At 45.8% G+C, this 12,291-nt stretch overlaps 1 protein-coding gene across 5 annotated transcripts in view; it reads right to left on the bottom strand.

Annotated features, from left to right (window-relative positions):
* Positions 1–2,373: 2,373 nt before the first annotated feature.
* LOC144101598 (luciferin 4-monooxygenase-like) overlaps positions 2,374–12,291 on the bottom strand; it is an 86,288-nt gene continuing 76,370 nt past the window's right edge. For all 5 annotated transcript variants that reach the window (XM_077634742.1, XM_077634744.1, XM_077634743.1 and 2 more), the window contains exons 10-11: positions 6,340–6,597; positions 2,374–2,546 (exon numbers count right to left, since the gene is read on the bottom strand). In XM_077634742.1, the coding sequence (XP_077490868.1) occupies positions 2,407–2,546; positions 6,340–6,597 (398 nt within the window). In that variant the 3' untranslated portion in view covers positions 2,374–2,406. The remainder of the gene's footprint in view (positions 2,547–6,339; positions 6,598–12,291) is intronic.

A 12,291-nucleotide genomic window follows, 5' to 3' on the forward strand; every position in this document is an offset into this window, starting at 1 on the left:
GTGGCTGCTTAAAGAGCTGCTGGAGCAGGCCCAGGATTGTTAATTTTGATAGCACCATCATCCTTTGGCACTATCGCCACAGGAATGTTGCGGACGCCAGATCTTTGAAAAGCTTCCAGGGGCATCTCATGAGGCGATAGGGATGGCGACTAAGGGGAGCTGCCCTGGTCGAGAAACTGCGTTGACATTACCTCATATTTACAAACTCACCGCTTGCGTTATCCACACAAGACAAAAGGCGCGAAGGAGCAGGGTGAAAAAAAACAGGGCCAGCCGCCCAATACTTAACCGATCCCGCCAATGGCTCCTCAGCGTCACACGCAGCTTCTTTGCTAGCCCAGCTGGCACGTGACAGAACTTTCACTGACGTTCGGTGTCAGCGTTCTGATACAGAACAACTCCTTTCTCTTCTCCCTGAAGCCTCCAAGATTGTGCTAACTGCAACTGGGAGCATCAGTGAGTCGACAACTACTTTGTCTAAGAAGAAACTAAAGCTCTTGGCGCGAAAGGCTGGTGGTGGCACAAGTTGCGTGTTCTGATGACATTGCCATTGTTGACTTTCGGTTAGATTCATCAAGCATGCATATATATATATATATATATATATATATATATATATATATATATATATATATATATATATATATATATATATACATACACACACATATGCTCCTGGTCATTAAGTCTTCAGTTGAAAGATACCTCTCGTCCGTGTCCTCACGTTTGACCTGTCTTCTTTTCTGCGCTATAATTTCTTTTAAGTGGGAAAAAGAGCCTCGCTAAGACAGGAATGAAGTAAACGTGTTAAACCTGTGGTGTTTGGCTCTTTTTGTGTTTCTTCGTGCTTTTTTTCCCAAAGCAAGCAAAGTCGCTGTGATACAACACATTCCAAACTGCTGAAAATAATTTACAAAGCCCCATTTGCTTCCTTTTGATTTAGGTTTTATTCGCTGCATGCACTTGTCAAACTGCGTGGGAGATTCCAATCGGTTCGCCAGAGAAACGAAAGAAGGCTCGCCAGCTCACAAGGCAACAAGGCGTATTCGAAATTTCGATTCGCTGAAAGAACCTAATGTTGTACCGGCTCAAACTTACAGCAAACTACAGCGCTGCAAGATTTCAAATATATTTTAAATACTCGATATGAAGAAAGACAGCAGTTTTCTTCGATGTCTGTTTCTACAACAAAGCGCACTTCGACGCTTTGCAGCACGCTATCCCGATCGTGGTCTGCGCAAGAGCGAGATTTTGGCTCTGCGACGCCCCGATGCGGTGCGGCGGTGTGAAGATTTTCAATGTGTCGCCTAGAAGACTGCAACGGTGCAAAGCATATAGCGATTTGTAGGGATCTCTACTGCAGGTTTCGCTCGCACAATATAGCAGCGACCATTCTTTACAAGTAGCAAGTATTAGTACGAACATTGCAATAGTGTGCTGTCCAGTAAAACAGCTACATTATTCGTATTAGACTAGGATTTGAAAGTGCACTACTTGCACAACACATGAGCTATGATGTGTTGAAACTGAACAAGCCTACTACCCTTTCCACCGCTTGGTGACGTCTTTGTCTAGTCCAGCAAAATATACGGGAACATAATTTACGCTGGGGTAAGTTGTACCAGTCAAATAAAAATTCAGCAGGCCCCATGCTTCGCTGAAATTGCGTTCTGCGCGCAACCAAATTAGAATTAAACACCTTTTTGATTTTTCTCTTGCCAGATTCAGTTTCCAATGGCGGCCTGCTCGGAGCGAGAGATTGTTAGCACCCTCTACTGCGTCACAGGTCTAACCGCCACCTTGGTCAGTGGCTCCAAAGCCGCTGGGGACTGATGGCCAAGGGTTAATTGGTTAGTCCATAGAAGGTTGTGGCCCAGTACTAAATCAGGGTGGACATGTCCTGTTCTGATGAGGGAGTGCGTTATCGGTTTTGATCACCGGGATCAGGCCGCACCTCAGGCCTGGCTATCTAATTCCATCGACACGCGGCGTTTTTCTTTCAAACCCGGTGGAGAATTGCGCGGCCCCGGGATTCGAACCCAAGTCCTCTTGCGCGCGAGGCGTATGCTCTACATCAAGGGTACCCAGTTTCAGTCGTTTTTTATTTTGTTGGGAGGCAGACGAATATTGTTTCGCCAAATATCAGTCGCAGCAACAATTACAATCAAGAACTTTAACCTAAACATAACACAAAAACACCTCACAAAGTGCAAATATTGGGTGTCGTTTCTATGTCCTTGATTTAGGGCGAGCGGTGAGTTTCATTGTTTTTGTCTTCAGTAACTCACAGAGAATGTGCGTCGGAGCAGAATATTGACAGTGGCTATTGCAAGACCAAAGAGAAACAATCCTTAAAGTATTATAAGCAAGGGACACATGGCCGAGCTGGTTTATTTCCTAAATCCTTTAATTGGCCGTAGCAGCTGCAATCCTCTTCAAGTATGCTTCACAAACCTCTCGGCGTAGGGCCTTGCCAGTGTCAGTCACCGGAAGCTTGTCCAGGAACTCAATGCCGCCATGAAGCTGCTTGTAGTTCGCCACCAGTCCTGAAAATGTGGGTGCAATAATAATCAATACGTAGTTATCGACGAAAAGCTTATAGAAATTCGTCTGATAATACAACAGCAGACAAAAACGGGCATTATATTGACAGGCAGCAGCAACGCAGTACTTAGCTCGCGTATAAGTTGATGTGAGTCGCACGCGCATAGAAACACCTTCGCATATGTGTGTGTGTTTTTGTGCGTGGATTAGGGGGTAGGGGATGCAGGCCGAAGGCCTCAAGAAAATGTCGCGGAAGTGAACATCGCGCCTTTGTTCTGTGCCTTTCCAGGTCTACCCGCCGTGCTTCCTCAGCGGCTCTGGAGACTGCTCACCTGAGCTGAGAGGGTGCAATCCCCGCGTCATCTGCTGCTCTTAGCGGAAAAAGAAAAGTTCTATGCCATCTCACCTTAAAATGAAAAGCCCCAGGCGGTCGACCCAATCCGGAGTACTCCGTTCAGACGTTCCTCATGACTCGTCTCCCGCTTCAGGGTGGCAAAATTTACATCGAAATGCACCTTATGTCCTGCTGTGTTCAGTTACAACCAGCCCCTTGCCAGGAACGTGATTTTGCACCTCATGTGTAATTTTATATTAAAATATCAAATTATTAATTATGCCGCTCTATCTCTGCAAGAATGTGTTCGCGGCTGACATACATGAAGGTCATGCGTCTTTGAGATCGATACACAGTTCTTAGCTATGCAACCTAACCAACAAGTGCCTTCTTTAGGAGAAGAACGGCCAACGAATGAAGTGTCGAAAAGCACAACAAATATGTTGATTTTAATTAGTGGTGTCCGTTACCTCAATAATACTAATTCCAGAATGCGCATAAAATAAATTTTGTGGGATTGTAATGAAGACGACAACATGAATTCAGAGCACTCTGCCGTGACAGACCTCCAGGCCAAAGCTTGCCTCAAGGGCAAAACACGCATTTTTTGGATTAGTTGCGTTTCCTACGTACAGCCTTGAACCGTGTCCATGGGAGTAGCGAAGAGAGAATTTTCACTCACGAGAGTACAAACAGTGCGTTTCATGCGGACTGAGCAAGCCCAAAAAGGAGGGCGTACACCACGGCTTGGTGAAACCAACTACGCATTATTTGCTGTCGAGTTTCATTCTTACAGTGGAGTTTAACAGCGATAACACGATTCTGATGGGTTTATCCCGAGCAAGGTCTTGGAATGTTTGTATGCATTAGTTGTTTTGTGGGTGTGTGCCAAGTGAAAGTAATAAATAAAAAGAAATCGAAAAAATATCGATGACTGCGAGTAGAACCAGCGGCGGCGCGAAGAGATCAGCTTCGCAGCACTAGTATATCGCCGCGTTCGAACGCGCTCCGCGTTTAAGTGCAACGCACTGCCACGCTGTGCATTGCGCATTGGCTTCTTCGTTTAATAATACTGCTATGAAATTAATCGCGTTTTGAGCTATATGGCAGTAGTAACAGATGTGCACTGTGGGCATCGGCTTGGACAACGTTGTGGCAGAAACACGGCACTAGAGCAATATATGTTCACTTTGAGAACATTGGTGCAGAAACGTAGGACTAGAGCATAGGCCTCCGGCGTACATTAGATAAACTGGCATTCACGATAAAAAAAATTGAAGACGCGCATAAGTGGCTCCCTGGGTCAGTGTGTACATCAGTCGCGCCTTCAGGTGCGTGGCTATGGTGTCCACCTGAGAAAAAATGTGCATTCGCTAAATATTACGTGCTTAGCAATGCCAAGTCGCCGGCACTTTTTTATGCCCAAATAAGCGGTATTTAGGTTAGAATAATTATGCTAAATATTTAATATTCATTTGGCTCCAAAAGCTTTTTATTGATATTAAGGGGCGATCCAGCAACAGGGATTTTCTTGTAGCAACGTATCTCCTACGTGTTCCTTATTTCCAGCATTGAAGAAAGCCATCAACGTAACAAAATCGCTAATACACTCTCATGCTACCGTATTCCGTACTGAAAAAGTTGTATGATGCAATAAACTGATATGGTTTGTCACATAAATGTCATACAGTAATCAATACAATGTCACACAAATGTCAGTCATTCTCGCAAAATCATACATTTGACATACCTTGCCATGCAGTAACATACAAATTGAATGACATTTGTATCACGGAGCCTGTATAAGCTTATTGCATCATACAACCTTTTCGAGGAGCGTTATAGCGTTTCCAAACAGGTTTGTTGGAAGCGCCACGTACAGATGCCCACAGAAGATTTCGGAACGCCAAAATCACGAAAAAGCCGAATTTCCTTGCTACGTAGAGGCACAACCAAGCATTCAGAAGTGTATTGTTCAGGTCGCGTAGAAAAGTACGGAGCAAATCCACCACTTTATGACTGCAAACTTAGACTCGCAAGAAATTAAGCCTTCTTGTGCATACCTATTCGTGCATACCTATTGTGCATACCTATTCGTGCTCACCGCCTCAAAATGAAAGGCCGACACCGCTGTTGGCGCAGTCTTAAAATTGATCCACCGCATTTATTAGGAACATAGAAAGCACATGCCATGACGTGCGATATGTGCTAGGCATGCAAGGCAACGGAACCCAGTTCAGACAGAGCTTTCATTTGCCCATCTCAAAGACTTAACTAAAAAGGATAGGAAAGTAATGAAGTGGACTCGCTCATTGTATCTTCTGTGTTCTTTATGCTACCATTGTGCAGCCCATCTAGGTGAGCGGCGGTCGCCCACTTAGGCAGGGTCACGGCGCATGTTTCGTTTATTCAAAACACGGTTACAGTACTATGATAAGGCTGTGCAAGAGCTCAACAACGTGTTCTTTTTTATATTTTGGAGCCCCCCTAGGAAACTTAGCAAAAGAAAACTGGTTTTAAGGAAAGGAAATGGCATTGTATCTGTCTCACATCTCGGCGGACCCCCGAGCCGCGCCTTAAGGGAAGGGATAAAGCAGGAAGTGAAAGGAGAAAGGAAGAAAGAGGTGGCGTAGCGGATGTCACCGGAATAATTTCAATCACCTGGGGTTCTTTAACGTGCACTGACATCGCACAGCACCAGTCATAGCCTACGCGGTCGCTCAGTGGTTTTATGGTGCTCGGCTGCTGTCCCGAAAGACGCTTGTGCGATATCGGCCGCATAATAATAATAATAATAATAATAATAATAATAATAATAATAATAATAATAATAATATTAATAATAATAATAATAATAATAATAATAATAATAATAATTGGTTTTGGGGGAGCGGAAATGGCGCAGTATCTGTATCTGTCTCATATATCGTTGGACACCTGAACCGCGCCGTAAGGCAAGGGATTAAGGAGGGAGTGAAAGAAGAAAGGAAGCAAGATGTGCTGTGGTGGAGGGCTCCGGAATAATTTCGACCACCTGGGGATCTTTAACGTGCACTGACATCGCACAGCACACGGGCGCCTTAGCGTTTTGCCTCCATAAAAATGCAGCCGCTGCGGTCGGGTTCGAACCCGGGAACTCCGGATCAGTAGCCGAGCGCGCTAACCACTGAGCCACCGCGGCGGGTGATCTCGGCCGCAGAGGTTGTATTTCGACGGTGGCAAAATGCAAGAGGCCCATGTGCCGTGCGATGCCAATGCACGTGAAAATACCCATTATGACAAGTTATCTGAATTATTCCAGTACGGTGTCTCTCATAGTCTATGTCGTTGTAGTTCGTTAAATGAAATAATCCATAAACCAAATCTGCCACTCTTTTTCTTCAGCGTCCCTCATAGCCTGAGTTGCTTTGGGACGTTAAACCCCATACACCATCTTTATCTTTAAGCAATTCCCCGCTTACCTTCGATGTACGCCTCCAAGCTCTTCTTAGTGGCCTCGTCCTGGCTTGTACCGTCTCTCAGTACCACGAATGCCCTGGCGGCCTCTCCGAACTTCGGGTGGGGCACACCGGCCACCACCACTTCCCTGACGTCCGGGTGCGACAGGAGGAGCGTCTCCAGCTCCGCGGGAGCCACCTGCTGGTCCATGCACTTGATGATGTCCTTTATGCGGCCCGCCACGTGGAAGTGCCCTTCTTCGGTGTAGTACCCGGTGTCCCCTGCGTCACGAACGCGTGTGAGATTAACACAAACCTTCGCTGAGTTTGTTTCTTTCTGCTGGAAGCCTCCATATCGCCGCTTTATCACAATGTATGTTTAGAGGCGACCCGATACGGCTGGAATCAGTGCCGCCGCGTGCAACTGGTTCTACTGCTTTCGGCGTTGCCGTACGTTCTTTCGGCGCCTTATCTCCAGAGTTCTTTGTGAACTTAAATCTAAGAATGACCAACAGCGGCGGTTCTTAAGCCGTTGACCAAGCAATCTACTTCTTCTTATCACCACCGCCAACTTTCATCGTTTTAGAGCATAGGTTGGGACAATAAAGTTTAGTTTAGCACGCCTCTCTTAAACCTTCATCGTCAGCGTCATTGCATTCATGTCAGCCGAATGACAGTTTTTGGGTTTCGTTTGGTTTGGTTTATGGGGGTTTAAGGTCCCAAAGCGACTCAGGCTATGAGAGACGGCGTAGTGAAGGAGACCAGAAATTTCCACCACCTGGGGTTCTTTAAGGTGCACTGATACGGGCCTCAAGAATTTAGCCTCCATCGATATTCGACCGCCGCGGCTGGGATAGAACCCGCGTCTTGACAGTTCTTGGGGTAACGCAGGCCCCTGGAAAATATGATAAGAGCCCTACATTTCCGCTAGATGTTTCTAGCCACTGCCAGCTTTGTTTTTCTTCTATGCAATGCAGAACACATACTCGGAACTATTATTAAAGACCGGGGGAGGTGGTGGAATTTGTGCAAGCATTTAGAAGGGTGGAGAAGAAGACTATGCTTTCTCAAATGCAATGTCTTAGACTCTTTATTCAGGAACACTTTGTGGACAGGATTTGGAAATAAATATCCTGTGTGTTATATGTTGTCAGACACAGCTACGTTCAGGTGCACACAATAAAAAGATCCAATACTCGAGACGAATGTAGACTCTGCGTATATTGATAATGATCCCTTATTCAAGAGCGTTAGCACTTACTCATCACGTTTCAAGATTTTCTGGGGTCTGCTAACACCCTTGATCACAGCGCCATCTGTGGCAGCCACTACTCATCACGTTTCGAGATTTCGTGAGGCCTCCTACCACCTTGAGACCAAAGCGCATCTGTGGCCGCAAGTAGAAAACATCGCATCTCGCATTGAGACTTGTAGCGCCATCTCCAATAGGTACCCCAACCTAAAGTTTGCCGCGCTACGACAGCGCCGTGCTCCTCGCGTAGCGGCGGAATGCTGAAGCGTCGATCGAGCAGGACGGCGCCGGGGCGCTCTGACTGGCTGTATTCGAATGCTGCCCGCGCTTTCTCCGCGTACTTCTAGCGCCCGTCTCCTCGCGGGCGCGGCGTATGCGAGCGCAGCCTGACGACTGCACAGTGCGTCGTTTATGTCCATCGGTGTGCAGTGTTTACGCGGTGATCGAAGTGGCACGCGGCACCGTGGTTACACAAATGTGGGCAGACGGACGGACGGACGGACGGACGGATAGTTGGATGGATGGATGGATAGATGGATGGATGCCTGGATTGACGGATGGATGGATGGATGGATGGATGGTAGGAGCGTCCCCTTTAAAACGGGGTGATGGCAGTTGCAACCCTTGCTCAGTTTTATTCATTTATTTTTGTTTAACTGTCTTTAAAGTTATTAAAATTCGCCATTTTCTTTAAAATACGCCTTAAAGTTTTTAACCTTAATACACCTCTCTGCTTTAGAGCCATGAATCTTCCAATCGCTTTTTGCTAATTTCCACCGCAGATATATTTACATGGCTATTGTTATCCGCGAACCCTAGGGCCTCATGAAGAGTTACTGTGCCTGCATCGACATCGGGATGGATACCATCACATTCTAGTATGAGGTGTTCTATTGTTTCTTCAGATTTACCACACACAGATGACGCCATTTGTTGGCGCCATCTGCTGGCGATCTCCAGCGAACAATGCGGAAATCTATGACGATGCTTTAGACTTGTAATTTTGAGGAATCTAGAGACTACCGGTAGAATGTGTGCGAACACGGTGATTATCATGACCTACTCCTTCTCGTCGCTGAAAAATCAGACCTATAAAACTCTTACGCTCACACCAACTATTTCCAGGAGGAGGAGGAGGATGAGGAAAGGCGGGGAGGTTAACCGGAAGAATAACCGGTTTCCTACCATGCACGGGGAGAAAGAGGTGAGGTGATAAAAAATGAAGGAGAAAAGAGAGAAGCAGGAAACTGAAGTCACCAAGCTTTCCCTAAAGTCACAGACTATCCTGTAGGCGAGATGATCTCAAGAACAGGAGCAGCGCCTTGGAGGCCTTCGCCGCCGACTATCGCCCCGGCTAGTGGCCGAGAATCTTCATTTCCGTCAGTTGGCGTTGATCTAGACGCTCCAGTGCACGCCAGAGAGGCATTTTTCTGGGCCAGTTGGTATTAATCCATGATTTGGGCCAGCATGAACTTTGGGACACAAACGAAGAGAGACACGTGGAACACGGAACACAGCAGTGTGTTCCGTGTTCCACGTGTCTCTCTTTGTTTGTGTCCCAAAGTTCATGCTGGCCCAAATCATGGACGCCAGAGAGGCTGCTTTTGGGGCTGTAGGCAGGGCACCCACGAATACTTGCGGCCAATGGCCACAGAAATCCAAAGGGATACACCAAAGCGTCGGAATTCCTGCGATGATTTAGATCTTTCAGCGCCACGCGGCACGTGGTTGCGGCCGTGTAAAGTAGAAGGGTGTCTCCATATTTTCTATGCTCGTTAACGAGCAGCAATGGCCATGAGTTCTTTCTTCTTCTGCTCCTCCCGGAAGGCTTAAACCAAACAAGAAGATTCAAATCCGATCCCGTGGAGTGGTGCTCAGCGCGTCTGGGCTCTATATCAAGCGGTCGCGAGTGGCGTTCACAACTTCTGCAACGGTTTCCCGCCTTACTTTCAAGCCTTAGTTTGTCATGCCACGTGAAATGTAATCTGAGGCAGTAAATGTCTCCACGTTGCAGCAACAGCTCGAAGCCACTGTAAATTTGCACCTTAAAAATGCTGAAATCTGGCGTCTAAGCATTTTCTTTTGCATTTTGAAGCGTGAAGAAATATTTTTTTAAACATACCTGATAATAGCGTAAATTAAAGGGTCTCTTAATTTCCAATGGGAAATGGACGTAGCTGCGGCTTTATCCTGCGCCTGCTCTGTAACCTGTCATCTATACGGATCAGAATTCTCGTTTGCACAAGTTTGTGGCCGTTCTTGTTTACTTTGCAGCCCGAAAGAGACAAAACAAAAGACACGAAGCGACAGGGACGGGCGCCTATGCGGCAGTTCTGTGCGCCAGCTCGAATCCAATCAAAAGCTTCACCCTACAAGAAATTTGCTGCTCTTAAATTTTGCAGTTTCATACGGGGTTCGGCTACGCCTCGCCCATTGCACTCATACTGCGCCACATTTGTGTAGACTCTCCCAAGCAGCACAGATAATCAGCCCAATATTGGAAATGGATGGTCTCACTCTGGTCCTTTGTCGGACCGGCCTTTGACAATGTTTTCAATATTGGGCTGATTAGCTGGGCTGCTTGGGATCTGGGGCCGTGTAGCTGCTAAGTTGTTTTAATCTACACGCCACGGAATTTAAGCCACGACCGCCATACTCGTACTATCGAATCTGGTGGCAATGTAGAAACTTATATAAGGGCGCAATATATGCCAACCTCAAAAAAACCCTTATTAATGGTACGAAGAAGTTGTGCACTATCTCCTTCTTGATGTAGCAAATAATACTGATAGAAATGGCTGTGGTTACAATTAACCTGCAAGCACAGCCTGATATAAGAACGAAGAAAGGTTAATATTTGTAACGCAAGCCCTATTAGATATACCGTTAACAACCTTCGGCCGTTGATCATTATATCAATAGAACTTCATTTATGGCATTCTGCTACCCTTGATTTGATTTTCTCCGTTTAATTATCGATTATGCCACATTATTGGGTTATTAAAATGAAATATTCATGCTGATCTTGTAATACGGTTCAGGAATTACACAGAGTAAAGGCAAAATTTAAAGCTGTACTCTAAATCAAATCTGTTACGCTTCTACCGCGGCGCCTACAGTATTCGTACGCTGCTATCAAAAGCACAGAGGGTGACATTGCACAATGATGATTGTGTCATATTAGCGGTATTAATCTCACTGCACAACTGCATTGCGCAGTGCTCTTCGTTACTACAGGGTGTTTCACCTAATACTTTGCACAATATCTAATTTTTTTTAAATTGGTTTTGGGGGAAAGGAAATGGCGCAGTATCTGTCTCATATATCGTTGGACACCTGAACCGCGCCATAAGGGAAGGGTAAAGGAGGGAGTGAAAGAAGAAAGGAAGAGAGAAGTGCCGTAGTGGACGGCTCCGGAATAATTTCGACCACCTGGGGATCTTTAACGTGCACTGACATCGCACAGCACACGGGCGTCTTAGCGTTTTTCCTCCATAAAAACGCAGCCGCGGCGGTCGAGTTCGAACCCGGGAACTCCGGATCAGTAGTCGAGCGCCCTAACCACTGAGCCACCGCGGCGGGGCCAATATCTAAATAGGAAGAGTGGTTTTTCGGCATTTGCGTTGTCAGTGGCCTAGTGCATCAAAATAGAGGTATGAGGTGCTAACTAGCAGGTTGGTTAACCAATATTGAATAGTAAGCTGTTTTACTATTACAGTTAGGCTCCGTAATTATTGAGAGGCGTGTAGACTACTGTAAGTAACATCCATATCAGTTTTAGAATTTCAAAAACGCGGTTACCCTCAGCGCTGAGGGCGAACAAATTTTGGCTACATCGTGGCAAAATACACGGGCTTCCGAGAAGCTTGCAGGCAAAGCAACCTCTCCAGTGCACGTAGCTCGTCGAAATCTCCGAAATTAGCGGGACCACAGCGCCGACGGTAACCGCGTTTACGAAATTCTCAGAATCCAATATGGCCGTCATTTAAGGTGGGCTACACGCCTCTCAATAATTAAGGAGACTTAGAATAACAGTTAACAAATTAAGTATTCAATATTGGACAACCAGCCTGTGAGCACGTCTAGCTGTACTGAGATCTACTACACAGCTGACAATGGTATGCAAAAAAAAAAGCTTTCTTCTAATTCAAAAAGCCTGTTTTTAAACACTGTGTAAAATATTAGGCTAAACGCCCTGTGCATGATTACCCTGCTACACTGAATGAGTTCTCCAAAATTTTCTAAAACCGACTTCTTATACGACAAAGTAGACATCGGTTTTTTGTCTGGTAGACAGAGGAACAAGAAAGGGTGTTCGGATTATCTGAGGCTTCTGGAAAATGAGAAGGTTACACAGGTTTCTTCCTCTATTAAAACATTGCAAGGCGTAGGTTGTTGCCTACGCATTCAAATGAGGAGAGGAGTCTAGTAAAATTTCATTCAGTCTATGCCAAACTGAATATTAGCAAAGCCACAGAGAAGCCTCTTTCCGCAAAGTTCACCAGACCCCCAGCAGAGAAATTTGGCATTAGGACTTTTTTAGGCAACATTGGGCACCGAAAAATTTTTCTACACGCTGCATGCATTACATACAGTGCAAAGCGATGTTTCTTGCCCTCCACACAACGATCATCAAAGAGTGCATACAGAATATTTTTTTGTGTGTGTTAGTCTTACAGTCACGAAGTTCTCTATTCACTTCCTTTTGACACAATGTTGTTGAA

This window comes from Amblyomma americanum, chromosome 8 (genome assembly GCF_052857255.1).
Source record: "Amblyomma americanum isolate KBUSLIRL-KWMA chromosome 8, ASM5285725v1, whole genome shotgun sequence".
NCBI classification, from domain to species: domain Eukaryota; kingdom Metazoa; phylum Arthropoda; class Arachnida; order Ixodida; family Ixodidae; genus Amblyomma; species Amblyomma americanum.